Here is a 22,930-nt window from a genome sequence, read left to right as displayed (position 1 = left end):
TTCCATGCGTATGATCTGCAGCCATGGATACTTTGTTCTGTTTGTTGGCAGCAGCACAGAACTCTTAAAAAATGTCAAACAATTTTACTCCAACATTCTAATAAAACTGAACATTTACTTTATAAGATTCTTCCATAAACGTCTGTACAACTAAAGACTCTGGGGTTACAGTATGAGCTTACAGTGCTTTTTTTATGGCTTCTAATAGTTTATGTGACTAAACAATGAGCGTATTTTGCAGCACTTTTACCTATACTGGTTGCTAATTCAAAACAACTTTTGCATGGGATATCAGGATCTGTTTAAGAAGCTACGAGCGAGCCTGCAGCTGAGAGTTAAGAAGCAGCGGTCATCATATCACTGCTTCTTAACCTATATGCCAATTACAACGTAGCAACTTTCAACTACCCAGAATTCTCTGACTGGGAAAATTGACAGCCCCTGCTCACATGCAATCGGCTATGCTTGAGTATCGGGCGGCATTGCACACATGGTAAAGTGTGCAATGATAAATAAGGGTGTATTGCTGCCTGCTAACAGTGATGCCAGGAGATTTCCCCCCCTGACTGCCAAGCGGTTAGTAAATGTAGCCCTATAGTCTAACATTAAAGCAAAGCATTTTAATGTGATTGACAGTATTTTTCAAAAACGTATCTTCTCCATTGTGGAAAACAGTTTCCATTGGCTGTAAACTTAAATTCACTATTCATGTGGTTCATATTTCCAATAACTGCAGTTTAGAAAAGTTAAAATGTGTCTATATTTCAAATGTTACGTTTGCTACTTCCCCTTCAATCAGATTTTAGAAAATTGTTTCAATCTTAAATTATGATCTAGAAAATACAAATTCAATGTCATTTATTGCCCTCATTTTAAATGTCAAGTTTTTATCCAAGTCCATTGTATAATTAGCATTTTAAAACACGTTTAGATGTATTAATTCTATTAAAACATTAAGCAGTTCAAAAAGAATATCTGTGAGATAATTATATAATTCAAATGTCATTTATTAAACATTCTCCAGTCTTTGCTATTAAACGTACAACTAGAAAGTGATTTAGTTGTTTTTCTATTAATGTCTTTTTTACTTTGTGCCTGTAGTTTTTTGTTCACTATACTTGAAAACAAACATTAAATAAACAATTTTCACCAAATTGTCTAATTAAAGGGATATGAAACATAAAATGTTATTTTGTGATTCAGACAGAGAATAGGATTTTTACAAAGTTTACAGTTTATTTCTATTATCAAATTTGCGTAATTCCCATGGTATTCTTTGTTGAAGAGATGGCAGAAAATAGTACTGCCATCTAGTGCTCTTGCAAATGAAAAACATTTTTGCGAAACTATTGCTATATAGTGCTCCAGACACGTGCACACTCCTGAGCATACGTCGCTGCTTTTCAAAAGATACCAATAAGAACATTTGATAATAGAAGTAAATTAAACAGTTGTTTAATAATGCACGCTCTATCTGAATCATGAAAGAACAATTTTGGGTTCCATGTCCCTTTAAAGAAAGTAATACCTGATGAAGGGACCTCAGTTTCCTGAAAGCTTGTAATTGTATACACTATTAGTAAGCTATTAAAGGTATCACCTATACATCACTTTTGTTATTTTCTTACAAAAGGATTTTTACTTTCTTTGAATTCACTGGCTAGTACAGTACTGCCCCTTTTTCTGCATGTCCCTTTAAAAATGAGAAACGTTTGGCATTTCACTATCACTAATAAATGCAGACAAAAAATAAGATGTACTATAGACAATTAAAATAAACAATGTATGGTGTTACTGTCATTTTAGGAGTCCACTCCGCCCACTCCAGCTAAAAACTTGCCATAAATACCCTAGACCCCTGGGCTTCTTCTTATCAAAGTGATAGCTCGATAGTTAGAGCATTCTTGAGAAAGTGATTATGTTTAACTAAAGTTCACACCACTCCTGTTGGTTTGTAAGATTCATTGGAGAAACTAAAAAGGTCTCTAAAGTCAAACTCAAATTTTCATGATTCAGATAGAACATTCAATTTGAAACAACTTTCCAGTTTACTTCTAGTACCTAATTTGCTTTGTTTCTTTGGTATCCTTTGTTAGAAAGCATATATAGGTAGGCTAGGGAGCAGCAATATGCTACTGGGAGCTAGCTGCTGGTTAGTGTCTGCACATATATGCTCACCTGGTGTGTTCAGATAGTAGTGCATTGCTGATCCTCCAACAAAGAATACCAAGAGATTGAAGCAAATTTGATAATAGAAGTAAATAGCTTAAGGTGTATAACATTGTATGTTCTACCTGAAGAATGAAAGAAAAACTTTGGGTTTCATGTCCCTTTAATATTCTATAAAAATAATAGACCAAGGGAAATCAGATGGTTTCACATAACTTTGAATGATCTTTGTTTAATAAAAGCTTTGCTAAGCTGTGTGCCATAATTGCTAACACCTAATAAATATGTGATAAATACTATATATGGGGACCATCATGCAGACTTGCAATAGTAAAACTTAAAAGATATCTTCTTAAGCCCAGAAATATAGAGTAATAGAATAATAATCTACTTTCAAACATAACACGCTTAAACCTATGATTACCTTGGATATAAATTATATCATTTATCAATAACATGGTTATTACTTCAAATTTAAAGGCTTTCCCTCTAATTTTAAAAACATAGATTACAAGCGGAGTGCAAAAATATTAGCGCTGTTGAACGCTAATACAATTCAAGTTAAATGAATATCGCTCTTAAGGTTGTGACACACTGAGAACAGCGCGACGCGCAGCGTGGTCATGCGGCTGTGCGTGCTTAGTGTGTCTTGCCTTTTCATCTCTGTGCGCTCAGCCATGTCAGGTCGCGTAGCTGAGCGCTCAGAAATTAAATATTTGAACTTCAGAAGCAAAGTGATGCTGTGCGAAGCAGCTGCTTCGCCTTGCGCCGCATCTCTTGCAGTATGTCACAGCCTTTATTCTTGTGGTCATATTACAAGTTGAAAGTAAAAAGCAAGCCTCAGACACACTAACATTCCCTTAGACTTCTATGGGGATTGCCACAAAACTCTGTTCTGGCTTTTACTTTCGTGCTAACCAGAAGGCGTATTAAGCCAAAGTGAACTAAATGCTGAAGGTGTATTAAGAAATAGTTGAAATACCTTTGTACTTAATTCACTCAGAGGAAATGGAACATATATATATATATATATATATATATATATATTATATGTATATATATATTTATATATATATATTTATATATGAGTGTAATACTTTATTTTATTATGTTTTATGTATTTTTATATACTTTTAATCTAGCCCTAACATTTTACTTGAGGTTTCCAGTTGCGCTATTTAAAAAAAAAATATTTATTGTGTTGTGCTGAAGTGCAACACATAAGTCACAAAAAATATAACATCTCTTTATCAAGCTTCGAAAGTATATTGCTTGATAAAGAGATGTTAGCCACACTTAACAGTCTTTGTTAATTCTGTTTTACCATGGATTTGTAATATCAGATTGTTCTGTAATCTAAGCGTAGGCTCACAATATTAAGAGCGCACTCTGTACTATCAATAACGCTTCACTTGTATGCTAGGCTCTTGTACAATGCAGTACTTTTGGGTCTTGATATCTCAGCCTAGAAGGGAAATTGTGTTAAATTATTCCAAGAGTAATTCTTATGGTAGTTTTTGTAGGTAGATTATATATTAATGTTTTAAGTGTCATGTAACTTACTGTGTTATACCCATGAGTTTTATTTTTTTTCTCACTAAGCAAAATTCACTAATACATTGCTGATCCGCTATAGATCGGCAATGCCTAAAAAAAATTGGCGATGATGAGTCATAAGAAGCTGGCAAAGTTAGAGAGATCGCTTAGTAAATTTTATACACCATTAAGTAAATAGTACTACAGTATGATTTATACATTAAAGGGACATAAAGGATCAATAGTGAAAATGTGCGAACAATGCCAGTGATAGGCAGGTACACACATATGTCTCCCTGATTGGCTTAGTGTCTGTGTTCAACTATGGACCAGTAAAGCATTACTGGTCTGTAACTAACTTTATATATGTGTTTATATATATGTGTTTTTCAGGACCATAGAGGAACATGTTTTTGCAACAAGTGATAAAGACTACAAGTTACTAGGAGATTGGCACACTTACCTGGTTTTGTGTCATGTGCTGCTTTGTCATGTTTTAAGGTTTCTTCTGGCAACATAAAAAAATAAATATTAGAATAATTACATAGTACATTTATCAACACAGTATGGGCTAGATTACAAATAGCAATATCGCTGGACTGCGCTGTCGTTAGAACGCAACTTTGATATTACAAGTCTATGGTAAAGCGCACTAACCAGAGAAGACATACGGCTAGATTTAGAGTTTGGCGTTAGCTGTCAAAACCAACGTTAGAGGCTCCTAACGCTGGTTTTGGGCTACCGCTGGTATTTAGAGTCAGTCAGGAAAGGGTCTAACGCTCACTTTGCAGCCGCAACTTTTCCATACCGCAGATCCCCCTACGCCATTTGCGCATCCTATCTTTTCAATGGGATCTTTCTAACGTCGGTATTTAGTGTCTTGGCTGAAGTTAGCGTTAGAAATCTAATGACAAGACTCCAGACGCAGAAAAAAGCCAGGAGTTAAGAGCTTTCTGGGCTAACGCCGGTTCATAAAGCTCTTAACTACTGTGCTCTAAAGTACACTAACACCCATAAACTACCTATGCACCCCTAAACCGAGGTCCCTCCACATCGCCGTCACTCTATTAAAAAATTTTAACCCCTAATCTGCCGACCGCACACCGCCGCAACCTACGTTATCCCTATGAACCCCTAATCTGCTGCCCCTAACACCGCCGACCCCTATATTATATTTATTAACTCCTAATCTGCCGCCCCAACGTTGCCTCCACCTACCTACAATTATTAACCCCTAATCTGCCGACCAGACCTCACGTTACTATAATAAATGTATTAACCCCTAATCCGCCTCACTCCCGCCTCAATAACCCTATAATAAATAGTATTAACCCCTAATCTGCCCTCCCTAACATCAAGTATTAACCCCTAATCTGCCGATCGGACATCACCACTACTCTAATAAATTTATTAACCCCTAAAGCTGAGTCTAACCTTAACACTAACACCCCCCTAAATTAAATATAATTTAAATCTAGCGAAATAAATTAACTCTTATTAAATAAATTATTCCTATTTAAAGCTAAATACTTACCTGTAAAATAAACCCTAATATAGCTACAATATAAATTATAATTATATTGTAGCTATTTTAGGATTAATATTTATCTTACAGGCAATTTTGTATTTATTTTAACCAGGTACAATAGCTATTAAATAGTTCATAACTATTTAATAGTTACCTAGTTAAAATAATTACAAAATTACCTGTAAAATAAATCCTAACCTAAGTTACAATTAAACCTAACACTGCACTATCAATAAATTAATTAAATACAATACCTACAAATAAATACAATTAAATAAACTAACTAAAGTACAAAAAATAAAAAAGAACTAAGTTACAAAAAATAAAAAAAATATTTACAGACATTAGAAAAATATTATAACAATTTTAAGCTAATTACACCTACTCTAAGCCCCCTAATAAAATAACAAAGCCCCCCAAAATAAAAAATGCCCTACCCTATTCTAAAATACAAATAGAAAAGCTCTTTTACCTTACCAGCCCTTAAAAGGGCCTTTTGCGGGGCATGCCCCAAAGAATTCAGCTCTTTTGCCTGTAAAAAAGAACATACAATACCCCCCCAACATTACAACCCACCACCCACATACCCCTAATCTAACCCAAACCCCCCTTAAATAAATCTAACACTAAGCCCCTGAAGATCTTCCTACCTTGTCTTCACCACACCGGGTATCACCGATCCGTCCAGGCTCCGATGTCTTGATCCAAGCCCAAGCGGGGGCTGAAGACGTCCATCCTCCGGCTGAAGTCTTGATCCAAGCGGCGGCTGAAGAAGTCCATCATCGGGCAGAAGTCTTCATCCTATACAGGCAGAAGTGGAGATCCGGACCGGTAGACATCTTCATCCAAGCGGCATCTTCTATCATCTTCCGTCCATCGACGAGCGGCTCCATCATCAAGAACTCCGGCGCGGATCCATCCTCTTCTTCCGACGTCCTAAGTCCGAATGAAGGTTCCTTTAAGGGACATCATCCAAGATGGCTTCCCTCGAATTCCGATTGGCTGATAGGATTCTATCAGCCAATCGGAATTAAGGTAGAAAAATTCTGATTGGCTGATGGAATCAGCCAATCAGATTCAGGTTCAATCCGATTGGCTGATCCAATCAGCCAATCAGATTGAGCTCGCATTCTATTGGCTGATCGTAACAGCCAATAGAATGCAAGTTCAATCTGATTGGCTGATTGGATCAGCCAATCGGGTTAAACTTGAATCTGATTGGCTGATTCCATCAGCCAATCAGAATTTTCCTACCTTAATTCCGATTGGCTGATAGAATCCTATCAGCCAATCGGAATTCGAGGGAAGCCATCTTGGATGACGTCATTTAAAGGAATCTTCATTTGGACTTAGGACGTCGGAAGAAGAGGATGGATCCGCGCCGGAGGTCTTGATGATGGAGCCGCTCGTCGATGGATGGAAGAAGATAGAAGATGCCGCTTGGATGAAGATGTCTACCGGTCCGGATATCCTCTTCTGCCCGGATAGGATGAAGACTTCTGCCCAATGATGGACTTATCAGCCGCCGTTTGGATCAAGACTTCAGCCGGAGGATGGACGTCTTCAGCCCCCGCTTGGGCTTGGATTAAGACATCGGAGCCTGGACGGATCGGTGATACCCGGTGTGGTGAAGACAAGGTAGAAAGATCTTCAGGGGCTAAGTGTTAGGTTTATTTAAGGGGGGTGTGGGTTAGATTAGGGGTATGTGGGTGGTGGGTTGTAATGTTGGGGGGGGGTATTGTATGTTCTTTTTTACAGGCAAAAGAGCTGAATTTTTTTGCCTGTAAAAAATAATATTTTTCTAATGTCTGTAAATATTTTTTTTATTTTTTGTAACTTAGTTCTTTTTTATTTTTTGTACTTTAGTTAGTTTATTTAAATGTATTTATTTGTAGGTATTGTATTTAATTAATTTATTGATAGTGTAGTGTTAGGTTTAATTGTAGATAATTGTAGGTATTTTATTTAATTAATTTATTGATAGTGTAGTTTTAGGTTTAATTGTAGATAATTGTTGGTATTTTATTTAATTTATTTATTGATAGTGTAGTGTTAGGTTTAATTGTAATTTAGGTTAGGATTTATTTTACAGGTAATTTTGTAATTATTTTAACTAGGTAAGTATAAAATGTATAAAATAGTTCTTAACTATTTAATAGCTATTGTACCTGGTTAAAATAAATGCAAAGTTGCCTGTAAAATAAATATTAATCCTAAAATAGCTACAATATAATTATAATTTATATTGTAGCTATATTAGGATTTATTTTACAGGTAAGTATTTAGCTTTAAATAGGAATAATTTATTTAATAAGAGTTAATTTATTTCGTTAGATTTAAATTATATTTAATTTAGGGGGGTATTAGGGTTGGGGTTAGACTTAGCTTTAGGGGTTAATACATTTATTAGAGTAGCGGCGAGGTCCGGTCGGCAGATTAGGGGTTAATAATTGTAGGTATGTGGAGGCAACGTTGGGGGCGGCAGATTAGGGGTTAATAAATATAATATAGGGGTTGGTGGTGTTAGGGGCAGCAGATTAGGGGTACATAGGGATAACGTAGGTTGCGGCGGTGTACGGAGCAGCAGATTAGGGGTTAAAAAAAATATGCAGGTGTCAGCGATAGCGGGGGCGGCAGATTAGGGGTTAATAAGTGTAAGGTTAGGGTTGCTTAGACTCGGGGTACATGTTAGGGTGTTAGGTGCAGACATAGGAAGTGTTTCCCCATAGGAAACAATGGGGCTGCGTTAGGAGCTGAACGCTGCTTTTTTGCAGGTGTTAGGTTTTTTTTTTCAGCTCAAAATGCCCCATTGTTTTCTATGGGGGAATCGTGCACGAGCACGTTTTTGAAGCTGGCCGCGTCCGTAAGCGCCGCTGGTATTGAGAGTTGCAGTGGCGGTAAATATGCTCTACGCTCCCTTTTTGGAGCCTAACGCAGCCCTTCTGTGAACTCTAAATACCAGCGGTATTTAAAAGGTGCGGGGAAAAAAAAGCCAGCATTAGATACGCGGGTCGTTACCGACAAAACTCTAAATCTAGACTTCACGTGTGCACAGTCTATACTTTCAATGGATATCCCGACCGTGCTTATGTGCGCTGGTATTGAAGTTGAAATTTATAGTTTGCGTTCAAGCATTTATAGCTGTAAATATGTATGTGCACATATGCATACATACAGTATATACACATTTATACACATAAATACACATGTATACACTTTATATACTGTACATACTGTACATACATATACACTTTTGAGCCCTCCCGGTCAAATACCTTGAAACATGCAATATCTGGTTTAATATGTTTTAATGTGTTTTGAATAGAAATATATATATAAATATATATTTATGCAGATATATATATATATATATATATATATATATATATATTACAAATATATTTACATATATATATATATATATATATATATATATATATATATATATACATACATATATATATATATATGTGCATTGGAACCCTTTGCAGTTAAGTAGATGAAAACATGAAAAATCATATTTACGCAATAATTATATTTAATAAAGTGTTATAGAGTGTATTTACTATAAATATTTCACATTCCAATGTTCTGCACATAGCAGAATATGTTCTATGCATTTATAAATATATATATATATACAGGTATACCCTGCTCATACAGCGGGTTAGGGACCGGAGCCCTGCTGTAAAGTGAAAACCTCCTTAAAGTGAAACAAGACAGTTTTAGCTTTCTTTTCACTTGCCAGTGTGTTTAAAAACTTGAAAACATGTTTGAACTAATATATATTAGAGGTGCAATAGCACTACATTTAGTTTAACACTAGCACAGCACAGTATTCAATTAGTATTCAATAAATACTGCACCTGTAAAATAGTGACAATTACTGTAGTAAAATGTGCCAGACTATAGCACTGAGACACAGATTGCACTGTAATCCTGTAAAAAGGGTGAATTGCACATAACAAAATGGTGCCAGTCACTTTTCTCACAATCTCACAATGATTACAGCACTGTTTCAAAATCCTTTGAGGTTGAACTTCAGCTCCACAAAGCGCTGTATTAGCAAAGCGCTGTAAAGTGAGGTATACCTGTATATCTGTATATATCTATACCTATATATAATCATGTATATATAGGTATAGGTATATATTGTAAGAAATATATATATATATAAATAGAAAATATTCTTCTATGTGAGGAACATCGGAATTTGAAATATTCATATTTTCAAGTCTGGTTAGTGCACATGAGAATATGCTCCACTCGTAACCTGGCCCAGATTTCACCACTGTAGCAAAGAACATCTAGGCTTTTCATATCACTTTGACAAATTTATCAGTTCTTAGTTTTGTTAAAATAAAATAAAAACTGATTATATTATAATTTTGAAAAATGATCAGAAATTAAATATTAAGATTAGGATATTCTTTCAAGAACAAATTAAGTTTTTTGGGCAATATAATTTTTTTACATAATATACTGACACAAAATAATATGGGAATCTCTAATCTTTCTTCAAACCCAAAACGTCTGTTCTCCACTTTCAATACTCTCCTTCGCCCTCCCCCACCTGCTAATACAACTTATATGTCAGCTCAGGACTTTGCCAGCCACTTCAATAACAAAATTGACTCCATCAGAAATGAAATCAGCTCTCAACATAATTCCATTCTCTCACCCTCTCAAATGCTCTCACTCAACCACAACCCACATAACCTTAAACTTAGCTCATTCTCCCCTGTTACTGAGGAAGATGTTTCAGCACTTATACTGTGCTCTCACCTCACTACCTGTCCCCTTGACCCTATCCCCTCACAGCTACTCCCTCCCTCTCTGCTACCCTTACCCCTATGCTTACACACATTTTCAACCTCTCCCTCAGCACTGGTATATTTCCCTCATCGCTGAAACATGCACTGATCACACCTATCCTCAAAAAATCTTCCCTTGATCCTATGTCCCCATCCAACTACCACCCTATTTCCCTCCTCCCTCTTGCTTCAAAGCTTCTCGAAAAACTAGTATATGCACCCCTATCCCATTTCCTTACATTAAACTCCCTTCTTGACTCATTGCAATCTGGATTTTGTCCCCATCACTCCACAGAGACAGCTATTGTTAAGGTTACCAACAACCTACTTACAGCAAAATCAAAAGGCTACTTCTCTCTGCTCATCCTCCTTGATCTGTCCGCAGCCTTTGACACTGTTGACCACCCTCTCTTGCTCCAAACCCTCCAATCCTTCGGCATCTGTGACACAGCCCTCTCTTGGCTCTCTTTCTACCTGTCAAACCGTACCTTTAGTGTAGTCTTCTCTGGGGCCTCCTCTGACCCGTCACCACTTTCTGTCGGAGTACCGCAAGGCTCTGTCCTCGGTCCCCTTCTCTTCTCAATCTACACATCATCACTAGGTTCCTTAATAAAGTCCCACGGTTTCCAATATCATTTGTATGCCGACTACACCCAAATCTACTTCTCTGCACCAGACCTATCTCCTTCCTTGCTAACCCGTGTCACTAACTGTCTTTCTCACATCTCTTCCTGGATGTCCTCTCACTACCTCAAGCTAAATCTCTCCAAAACTGAGCTCCTCATTTTCCCCCCTTCTTCCAAAATCTCCACCCCCAATCTCTCTATAACTGTCGACAACTCCATCATTACCCCTACCCCGCATGCCCGATATCTCTGGGTCACATTTGACCCAGATCTTTCTTTCACTCCTCACATTCGGTCCTTGACTAAAGCCTGCCGCTTCCACCTTAAAAACATCTCTAAAATTAGACACTTCTTTACACAAGACACAACTAAGATTTCTCCAACATTGGTGTGTCTGGTCCATGGTTTCATCCTTACTTGTGGGATATTCTCCTCCCCCACAGGAAATGGCAAGGAGAGCACACAGCAAGAGCTGTCCATATAGTCCCCCCTCTGGCTCCGCCCCCCAGTCATTCTCCTTGCCGCTCTGAACAAGTAGCATCTCCACGGAGATGGTAGGGAGTATGTGGTGTTAGTTGTAGTTATTTATTCTTCTATCAAGAGTTTGTTATTTTAAAATAGTGCCGGTTTGTACTATTTACTCTAAAACAGAAAAGGATGAAGAGTTCTGTTTAAAGAGGAGTATGATTTTAGCAGCAGTAACTAAAATCAATTGCTGTTCCGACGCAGGACTGTTGAGCCTAGAGAATTTCAGTTGGGGGGAACAGTTTGCAGACTTTTCTGCTCAAGGTATGATTAGTCATATTTCTAACAAGACATGTTAATGCTAGAAGACTGTCAGTTTTCCCTTTAGGGGTAAGTAAGCCATTTTCTTAGACTCAATAACAGATTAAGGCTTACAAATGGGCTAAACACTGGTTGACACTATTGTGAGCTAAATCGATTGTTTTATTTCATATTTTAATGGCATTTAGAGTGTTTGGTGCACTTAAAAGCACTTTTGGGAATGTTTTTTATCGCCTGGCATTTAGTTAGACGGCTATTTCAGTCAGAAAGGCCCCTTCACTCTGGTAATGCAGAGGAAGGAGGCCCCGTTTTCGCGCCTCAATTGCGCAGTTTATTTCTATGGCAGTGCTTACAGCTTCATGTGAGGGTCCTGTGGCTTCAAGAAAAGGACTCAGGGAGGTTTATTTCAGTGCTGAATAACTCTCAGGGAAGGTAAAGATCAGCAGCAAGGCTGTGGCAGTGATTGTAGTTTGCTAAAATGGTTAAATTGAACAAATAGCTCCGGTTTGCTCATTTTAAGGGTTAAAGTCTTGAAACTTGGTGTGCAATACTTTCAGGGCATTAGGACTCTGGTAAAATTTTTGTAAAAATCTGACATTGCCTTCATTGTTTTTCACAATATCAGAAATAAAGTGTGTCTGTTTATTATTTAAAGGGACAGTAACGCTTTTCTTTAAAAACGCTTTTATTGCATTATTAGCCTGCCAATTTCTGTCTAACATATCTATACCTTCAGATGGCTTATGTTCTGTGTGTATGAAAGCCAAGGTGGTTCCCTCAATTAATGTTTGTGCAAATTGTGTCATAGCGTCCAAACAAAGTATGGACAGTACTGCCACATTGAATAAGATTGCCCAAGATGATTCTTCTAATGAAGGCAGTGGGGATAGTTCCTCATCCTCTCCTTCTGTGTCAACACCAGTTTTGCCCGTGCAGGCGATACCTAATACATCTAGCGCGCCAATGCTTGTTACTATGCAACAGTTAACAGCAGTAATGGATAATTCTATAGCAAATCTGTTATCCAAACTGCCATCCTATCCTAGAAAGCGTGACAGCTCAGTTTTTTAAATACAGAAGATGAGCAGACTGGCGCTGAGGACAATTTATCAGTTATACCCTCACATCAATCTGAATTGGTAGTGAGGAAGGGCCTGTCTGAGGGGGAAATTTCTGTTTCAGGAATAGTTTCTCAGCAGGCAGACACTGATGTCGTAAAAATTAAATTTAAGTTAGAACATGTCCGCGCCCTACTTAAGGAGGTCCTACCTACTCTTGATGACTGTGATTCTTTGGTAATTCCAGAGAAATTGTGCAAGATGGACAAATTCTTAGAGGTCCCGGTGCACGCTGATGTCTTTCCGATACCCAAGCGGGTGGCGGATATAGTGACTAAGGAGTGGGAAAAGCCAGGTATACTTTTTGTTCCACCTACTATATTCAAGAAAAAGTTCCCCACTGTTGACCCCAGAAGGGATGCATGGCAAACGGTTCCTAAGGTTGAAGGGGCAGTGTCAACGTTAGCTAAGCGCACAACTATTCCTATTGAGGTCAGTTGCGCTTTTAAAGATCCTATGGATAAAAAAAATTGGAAGGATTGCTAAAAAAGATATTTGTTCAGCAAAGTTTCCTGTTTCAACCAATCTCGTGCATTATTCCTGTCACCTCGGCAGCGTATTTTTGGTTCAAGGAACTAGAAAATTTGCTCCAAAAAAAGAGACTCCATATGATGAAGTCATGGACAGAATTCACGCACTAAAGTTGGCTAATTCCTTTATTTTGAATGCCGCTTTCCAATTGGTTAAGTTAAGCGGCGAAAAATTCAGGGGTTGCAATAGTGGCGCGCAGAGCGCTTTGGCTAAAATCCTGGTCGGCGGATGTGTTGTCCAGGAATAAATTGCTTAATATTCCTTTCAAGGGTAAGACCTTTTTCGGGCCGGAATTGAAAGAGATTATTTCAGACATTACTGGGGGAAAGGGACATGCCCTTCCACAGGATAGGCCTTTCAAGGCTAAGAACACAACTCTTCCCAGCCGAAGCCAGCATGGAAACCATTACAAGGCTGGAACAAGGGTACACAGGCCAAGAAGCCTGCTGCTGCTACCAAGACAGCATGAAGGGGTAGCCCCCGATCCGGGAACGGATCTAGTAGGGGGCAGACTTCTCTCTTCGCTCAGGCTTGGGCAAGAGACGTTCAGGATCCCTGGGCACTAGAAATAGTTTCTCAGGGGTAACTTCCAGAGTTCAAGGAACTTCCTCCAAGGGGAAGGTTCCACATGTCTCGCTTATCTTCAGACCAGATAAAGAGACAGGCATTCTTACATTGCGTAGGAGACCTATTATATATGGGAGTGATAAACCCAGTTCCAGCAGAAAAAACGGAACAAGGTCTGGGTTTTTACTTAAACCTGTTTTGTAGTTCCCAAAAAAAGAGGGAACTTTCAGGCCAATTCTGGATCTAAAAATTCTAAACAAATTCCTCAGAGTTCCATCATTCAAAATGGAAACCATTTGGACAATTTTACCAACAATCCAGGAGGGTCAATATATGACTACCATGTACTTAAAGGATGCGTGCTTGCATATTCCTATCCACAAAGTACATTATCAGTTCCTGAGGTTCGCCTTCATGGACAAACATTCCCAGAATTTTCACAGAAGTGCTAGGGTCCCTTCTAGCGGTATTAAGACCAAGGGGCATTACTGTAGCACCTTACCTAGACGACATTCTAATCCAAGCGTCGTCTCCTTCCAAAGCAAAGGCTCATACAGACACTGTTCTAGCCTTTCTCAGATCTCACGGATGGAAGGTGAACGTAGAAAAGAGTTCCCTGTCTCTGTCAACAAGAGTTCCCTTTTTGGGAACAATAATAAATTCTTTAGAGATGAGGATCTTCCTGACAGAGGTCAGAAAGTCAAAGCTTCTAAACGTTTGTCAAGTTCTTCACTCTATTCTTCAGCCTTCCATAGCTCAGTGCATGGAAGTAGTAGGATTAATGGTTGCAGCAATGGACATAGTTCTTTTTGCTAGAATTCATCTAAGACCATTACAATCAGTGGAATGGGGACTATGCAGACTTGACTCCCCAGATTCAAGTAGACCAGGTAACCAGGGATTCTCTCCGCTGGTGGTTGTCTCACGATCACCTGTCTCAGGGAATGAGTTTCCGCAGACCAGAATGGGTCATTGTCACGACTGACGCCAGTCTCTTAGGCTGGGGTGCGGTCTGGTACTCTCTGAAAGCTCAAGGTCTATGGTCTCGAGAAGAGTCTCTTCTCCCGATAAACATTTTAGAACTGAGAGCGATATTCAATGCGCTCCTGGCGTGGCCTCACCTAGCAAAGGCCAAATTCCTAAGGTCCCAGTCGGACAACATGACGACTGTAGCGTACATCAATCATCAGGGGGAACAAGAGTTCCTTAGCGATGAGAGAGGTATCCAAGATCATCAAATGGGCAGAGGATCACTCCTGCCACCTATCTGCAATTCACATCCCAGGAGTGGACAACTGGGAGGCGGATTATTTGAGTCGTCAGACTTTTCATCCGGGGGAGTGGGAACTCCACCCAGAGGTTTTTGCCCAGTTGACTCAACTATGGGGCATTACAGATATGGATCTGTTGGCTTCTCGACAAAATGCAAAGGTTCTTCGATACGGGTCCAGATCCAGGGATCCCAAGGCAACACTGGTGGATGCATTAGTGGCGCCTTGGTAGTTCAACCTAGCTTATGTATTTCCACCGTTTCCTCTCCTTCCAAGGCTGGTAGCCAGGATCAAACAGGAGCAGGCCTCGGTGATTCTAATAGCCCCTGCGTGACCACGCAGGACTTGGTATGCAGACCTGGTGATTATGTCTTCGGCTCCACCATGGAAGCTACCTTTGAGACAGGATCTTCTGTACAAGGTCCGTTTGAACATCCAAATCTAGTTTCTCTTCAACTGACTGCTTGGAAATTGAACGCTTGATTCTATCTAAGCGTGGGTTTTAAGATACGGTCATAGATTCTCTGGTTCAAGCCAGAAAACCTGTTATTAGGAAGATTTACCATAAGATATGGCAAAAATATATCTGTTGGTGTGATTCCAAGGGATTCCCTTGGAGTAAAATTAAAATTCCTAGGATACTTTCCTTTCTCCAAGAAGGTCTGGATAAAGGTTTGTCAGCTAGTTCCTTAAGGGAACATATGTCTGCTCTGTCTGTTTTGTTACACAGACGTCTGGCAGCAGTGCCAGATGTACAGGCGTTTGTACAGGCGTTAGTTAGAATCAAGCCTGTTTACAGACCCATGACTCCTCCTTGGAGTCTACATTTAGTTTTTTCAGTTCTTCAGGGGGTTCCGTTTGAACCCATGCATTCCATAGATATTAAGTTACTATCTTGGAAAGTTCTGTTTTTGGTTGCTATTTCTTCTGCGAGAAGAGTTTCTGAATTATCTGCTTTGTAGTGTACTTCTCCCTATCTGATTTTCCATACAGATAAGGTTGTTTTACGTACCAAGCCTGGTTTTCTTCCAAGGGTTGTTCCTAACAGGAATGTTAACCAGGAAATTGTTGTTCCTTCCCTGTGTCCTAATCCAGTTTCAAAGAAGGAACGTTTGTTACACAATCTAGATGTGGTCCGTGCTTTAAAATTCTATTTAGAAGCAACAAAGGATTTCAGACAGACATCATCCTTGTTTGTCGTGTATTATGGTAAGAGGAGTGGGCAGAAAGCTACTGCTACCTCTCTTTCTTTTTGGCTGAAAAGCATCATCCGATTGGCTTATGAGACTGCCGGACGGCAGCCTCCTGAACGAATTACAGCCCATTCTGCTAGAGCTGTGGCTTCCACATGGGCCTTCAAGACCGAGGTTTCTGTTGATCAGATCTGTAAGGCAGCGACTTGGTCTTCTCTGCATACTTTTGCTAAAATTTTACAAATTCAATACTTATGCTTCTTCGGAGGCTATTTTTGGGAGAAAGGTTTTGCAACTGTGGTGCCTTCCGTTTAGGTAACCTGATTTGCTCCCTCCCTTCATCCGTGTCCTAAAGCTTTGGTATTGGTTCCCACAAGTAAGGATGAAACCGTGGACCGGACACACCAATGTTGGAGAAAACAGAATTTATGTTTACCTGATAAATTTCTTTCTCCAACGGTGTGTCCGGTCCACGGCCCACCCTGGTTTTTTAATCAGGTTTGAAAAATGTCTTTCTTTATACACTACAGTCACCACGACACCCTATAGTTTCTCCTTTTTCTCCTAACCGTCAGTCGAATGACTGGGGGGCGGAGCCAGAGGGGGGACTATATGGACAGCTCTTGCTGTGTGGTCTCCTTGCCATTTCCTGTGGGGGAGGAGAATATCCCACAAGTAAGGATGAAACCGTGGACCGGACACACCGTTGGAGAAAGAAATTTATCAGGTAAACATAAATTCTGTTTTTAATCCACTCTCTCATTCTTTCACACCTCGATTACTGCAACTCTGTCCTCTCTGGTCTCCCCGCCTGCCACCTAGCTTCTTTACAATCCATAATAAATGCCTCTGCCAGACTCATCTTCCTTACACGTCACTCTTCATCTGCTGCACCTCTCTGCCAATCCCTTCACTGGCTTCCTCTTGCCTCTAGGATCAAACACAAAATTCTCACTCTGACATACAAAGCCCTCAACTGCACTGCTCCCCCTATATCTCAGATAGTGTCTCCAGATACTCTCCCTCCCGTCCCCTTCACTCTGCTCATGACCTCCTAATCTCCTCCTCTCTGGCTACCTAATCGCACTCCCGTTTACAGGACTTCTCCAGACTGGACTCCCATCTTGTGGAATTCTCTGCCTCACTCTACAAGACTCTCCCCTAGTTTTGAAAGCTTCAAGTGCTCCCTAAAGACTCTACTGTTCAGGGATGCTTACAACCTATGCAACCTTATTTTATACCAGTTCCACTCCTCCATTGCTATCCCCTGAACCCCATTAGCATGTAAGCCTAAGAGTCCAGCTGTTTGTAGATCACCTTCTTAAGAGCTGACTACAACAGTGCAACTCTTGGCAGAGCCCTCTACCCATTTGATCCCTATATTTGTTTTGTTATACTCCCCCTTTGTTTATACAGGGAGTGCAGAATTATTAGGCAAATGAGTATTTTGACCACATCATCCTCTTTATGCATGTTGTCTTACTCCAAGCTGTATAGGCTCGAAAGCCTACTACCAATTAAGCATATTAGGTGATGTGCATCTCTGTAATGAGAAGGGGTGTGGTCTAATGACATCAACGCCCTATATCAGGTGTGCATAATTATTAGGCAACTTCCTTTCCTTTGGAAAATGGGTCAAAAGAAGGACTTGACAGGCTCAGAAAAGTCAAAAATAGTGAGATATCTTGCAGAGGGATGCAGCACTCTTAAAATTGCAAAGCTTCTGAAGCGTGATCATTGAACAATCAAGCGTTTCATTCAAAATAGTCAACAGGGTCGCAAGAAGCGTGTGGAAAAACCAAGGCGCAAAATAACTGCCCATGAACTGAGAAAAGTCAAGCGTGCAGCTTCCAAGATGCCACTTGCCACCAGTTTGGCCATATTTCAGAGCTGCAACATCACTGGAGTGCCCAAAAGCACAAGGTGTGCAATACTCAGAGACATGGCCAAGGTAAGAAAGGCTGAAAGACGACCACCACTGAACAAGACACACAAGCTGAAATGTCAAGACTGGGCCAAGAAATATCTCAAGACTGATTTTTCTAAGGTTTTATGGACTGATGAAATGAGAGTGAGTCTTGATGGGCCAGATGGATGGGCCCGTGGCTGGATTGGTAAAGGGCAGAGAGCTCCAGTCCGACTCAGACGCCAGCAAGGTGGAGGTGGAGTACTGGTTTGGGCTGGTATCATCAAAGATGAGCTTGTGGGGCCTTTTCGGGTTGAGGATGGAGTCAAGCTCAACTCCCAGTCCTACTGCCAGTTTCTGGAAGACACCTTCTTCAAGCAGTGGTACAGGAAGAAGTCTGCATCCTTCAAGAAAAACATGATTTTCATGCAGGACAATGCTCCATCACACACGTCCAAGTACTCTACAGCGTGACTGGCAAGAAAGGGTATAAAAGAAGAAAATCTAATGACATGGCCTCCTTGTTCACCTGATCTGAACCCCATTGAGAAGCTGTGGTCCATCATCAAATGTGAGATTTACAAGGAGGGAAAACAGTACACCTCTCTGAACATTGTCTGGGAGGCTGTGGTTGCTGCTGCACGCAATGTTGATGGTGAACAGATCAAAACACTGACAGAATCCATGGATGGCAGGCTTTTGAGTGTCCTTGCAAAGAAAGGTGGCTATATTGGTCACTGATTTGTTTTTGTTTTGTTTTTGAATGTCAGAAATGTATATTTGTGAATGTTGAAATGTTATATTGGTTTCACTGGTAAAAATAAATAATTGAAATGGGTATATATTTGTTTTTTGTTAAGTTGCCTAATAATTATGCACAGTAATAGTCACCTGCACACACAGATATCCCCCTAAAATAGCTATAACTAAAAACAAACTAAAAACTACTTCCAAAACTATTCAGCTTTGATATTAATGAGTTTTTTGGGTTCATTGAGAACATGGTTGTTGTTCAATAATAAAATTAATCCTCAAAAATACAACTTGCCTAATAATTCTGCACTCCCTGTAGTGCTGCGGAATCTGTTGGCCCTCTACAAATAACCGATGATAATAATAATAATAATAATAATAATAATAATAAGGGAAGGATTAATTTTACACATGTCATAAATTAGGAATTCCTTAGTAATGATTAATAATTCTGTGAAAATGTTTACTTTTTTGCCATTGGATGTTTATTTATTTATTATTTATTTTTGTTGCTTTCTGTGCCATTTTAAAAACCGTACAAAATATGATTATATTATTATATGATTACACCCCAATATAGGAAATTAATTAGTAATATGTAATTAATCCATACGTATGTCAGGTGCCTAATCTATTTAAACACCAGCACTTAGAAGTCAAAACAAGTTGAGAACTATGATTTTGAATAACAAATTCTAAAAGATTGGAATATATCCCATTGCATGTTAATTTCAGTTATATGTTAGAAATACACTTTTGATACATCTATAAAAATGATACTTTCAGTTAATAAAAATATAATGATTAATAAGCATAACAAAGGAATATATGACCTCAACTTTATTGGCACAAGAGCATATGGAGCTAGACTCATCAGAATGTATATGTCTTGAAAATATATGTATAACACTGATACAGACCCACCTAGGCATGGTCTTGTGGAAAGCAGCTAAGTTTTAAGAAAGGATATCGAAAGTATGAGCTAAAATTATTGATAGAAATAAATTGGAAACTTTTTTTAAAATTTTACGCTCTATCTGAATCATGAAGATACAAGTTGGTTTCCACGTCCCTTTAAAGAGACAGTCTATTCCACAATTTGTATTGTTTAAAAATATAGATAATCCAATTATTACCCATTCCCCAGTTTTGCTTAACCTACACTGTTATATTAAAGGGACAGTAAACACCAGAATTTTTGTTGTTTAAAAAGGTAGATAATCCCTTTATTACCCATTCCCCAATTTTGCATAACCAACACAGTTATAATAATATACTTTTTACCTCTGTGATTACCTTTATCTATGCCTCTGCAAACTGCTCCCTTATTTCAGTTCTTTTGACAGACTTGGATTTTAGCCAATCAGTGCTGACTCCACTGGAGTGAGCTCAATGTTATCTTAAAGGGACAGTCTAGTCAAAATTAAACTTTCATGATTCAGATAGGGCATGCAATTTTAAACAACTTTCCAATTTACTTCTATTATCTAATTTGCTAAATTCTTTAGATATCCTTTGTTGAAGAAATTGCAATGTACATGTGTGAGCCAATCACACAAGGCCTTTATGTGCAGCAACCAATCAGCAGCTACTGAGCATATCTAGATATGCTTTTCAGCAAGTGATATCAAGAGAATGAAGCAAATTAGATAATATAAGTAAATTAGAAAGTTGTTTAAAATGACATGCTCTTTCTAAATCGTGAAAGAAAAAAATTGGGTATCATGACCCTTTAATGGCACAAGTGAACTAGTGCCGTCTAGCTGAGAAAACCTGTCAAAATGCTCTGAGATAAGAGGCAGTCTTCAATGGCTTAGAAATTAGCATAGGTTTAGGTTTCAAAAAAGAATACCAAGAGAACAAAACAATTTGATGAGAAAAATAAATTTGAAAGTTGTTTAAAATTGTATACCCTATCTGAATCATGAGTTTAATTTTGACAAGACAGTATCTTTAATTAATTAACTACTAACTTTTTAATTTAAGTGTCCTTTAGAATTTTCAGTCAGTTTTTCTCCTGAGAAGGCACTATTGCTAATTATTGCAAACGGTGTGTGGTGATACTGTGTCAGACTCAGTTTGCTACCCCTGAATCTGATCTCTCCCAAAATCAGATGTGTGAAAGGATGAACATTTAGTTCATAATTACAATTATAGTTTTGATATACGAGACATTTGAGGTTTTAAAAACGTATGGAATACAAGAACCTCTATTTATGAATAAATACATAGGTATTACTATCTACTAAAACAATATTCTCTGTGTGACATAATTAGCAATAGTGGGGGGGAGGGGAGCGCTCAAAGATGAGCTGTGAGTTGGACTGGAGTTAGTGATGTGAACCAATCTTTGATTGGTATATGTGTGTATTAATAAATGTAATAATAATCTCTAATATGGAAATAGTCTCTAAATTTGTGAGTTATAAATATGTCGCTCTTGTAACTAAATTATTCTGTAAAAATCGTGATTATAAATATATTGGACTGTGTGACAGGATGAAAATGTTTTTTAAACAAATAAACAGAATGCAGAGAATTGAAATGTTGTATACATAAAATAATTTACTAGAAAATGATGTTGTTCAAACATATAATAAAAACACATTAAGAGTATCTAAAAAAGCACTTGCAATCAATTATTATGCAGATATGAATGATTCAATGCAAACTTCAAATGATCACCAAAATGAATTTACAAACTCCAAGTTGCTGCATTTAGTACATATTCTCAAAAAAGGCAACACATGTAACTGTTACAGATGATAGAACATTTTCAATGAATATCTGTGGGGTTAAATGGAGCGGTGTATCTAAGCAGAGACTTTAAAATGTGTTATCAATACAGAGACGATGATGAATATCACATAAAGGAGGATTGCCTATTTTTACATAAATAGGTGATGGTATAAAGTTTGTTGTACCAAAAAGTGGCAATAGATGCTTGTGTGATATTAATGTTCCCAATCTCTGATGGGTTATGTATGTACGTTGGTCGTCTGATGATAAGATAAAAGTTAAAAATATGAGTTGTGGCCACAACTATTTTATCCAAGGGTGGTATGTCCCTGTTTAAAAATGCTGGTATCAGCTGAGCGGTTTTTCGTTATAAAGTAACTGTTTTTTAAAAAAGGGGGCTCAATGCTGAGCGGTAGATCAAAACGGAGTAAATCGGTGATCCCCCTATCCGTACTACTGATATCCCTTACCTCCTCTCCAAATTGCACGGGTGTTCGGAAGGTTGCCTCAAAGGTTCCTGTGACTGATTGTAAAATCGCTTTGTTTTTCGGCGTCTCGCCGTTAAGGCTTCCCGGCAATCCCTTCTGGGTAATGGATTCACGTCTGGTCCTCGAAGGTCCAATCAGGTAGTCGGGTCGTGGGGGGAGTGGTTCCTGGACGGATCTTTCGTTTTCCTCGCTAGAGCCTGGTCACATTAGATAGTCAAATCTACGCGTTTCAGCGCTATAGATGCGCCTTTGACTATCTAATGTGACCAGGCTCTAGCGAGGAAAATGAAAGATCCGTCCAGGAACCACTCCCCCCATGACCCGACTACCTGATTGGACCTTTGAGGACCAGACGTGAATCCATTACCCAGAAGGGATTGCCGGGAAGCCTTAACGGCGAGACGCCGAAAAACAAAGCAATCAGTCGCAGGAACCTTTGAGGCAACCTTCCAAACACCCGTGCAATATTTATAACTCACAAATTTAGAGACTATTTCCATATTAGAGATTATTATTACATTTATTAATACACACATATACCAATCAAAGATTGGTTCACATCACTAACTCCAGTCCAACTCACAGCTCATCTTTGAGCGCTCCCCTCCCCCCCACTATTGCTAATTATGTCACACAGAGAATATTGTTTTAGTAGATAGTAATACCTATGTATTTATTCATAAATAGAGGTTCTTGTATTCCATACGTTTTTAAAACCTCAAATGTCTCGTATATCAAAACTATAATTGTAATTATGAACTAAATGTTGGCTTTTTCCCTAATACAATTTAATTATTTTACTATATACAAAGACACACTGTTGCAAAAACTGTGTATTTGAGCCATAAGACATGTAATTACTTCCAGCTGTGTGCAACCAAAACAGACTGTTATATTTTTACAAA

The 22,930-nt window shown here is 38.6% G+C and overlaps 1 protein-coding gene across 50 annotated transcripts in view; it reads right to left on the bottom strand.

The window, feature by feature from the left end:
- TRDN (triadin) overlaps positions 1 to 22,930 on the bottom strand; it is a 950,114-nt gene that overhangs the window by 74,554 nt on the left and 852,630 nt on the right. For all 50 annotated transcript variants that reach the window (XM_053710723.1, XM_053710722.1, XM_053710726.1 and 47 more), the window contains one exon: positions 4,169 to 4,213. In XM_053710723.1, the coding sequence (XP_053566698.1) occupies positions 4,169 to 4,213 (45 nt within the window). The remainder of the gene's footprint in view (positions 1 to 4,168; positions 4,214 to 22,930) is intronic.

Source organism: Bombina bombina, chromosome 4, assembly GCF_027579735.1.
Source record: "Bombina bombina isolate aBomBom1 chromosome 4, aBomBom1.pri, whole genome shotgun sequence".
Classification (NCBI taxonomy): domain Eukaryota; kingdom Metazoa; phylum Chordata; class Amphibia; order Anura; family Bombinatoridae; genus Bombina; species Bombina bombina.
Note: the sequence above shows the minus strand (reverse complement) of the source record. Positions and strands in the feature narration are given on the sequence as shown.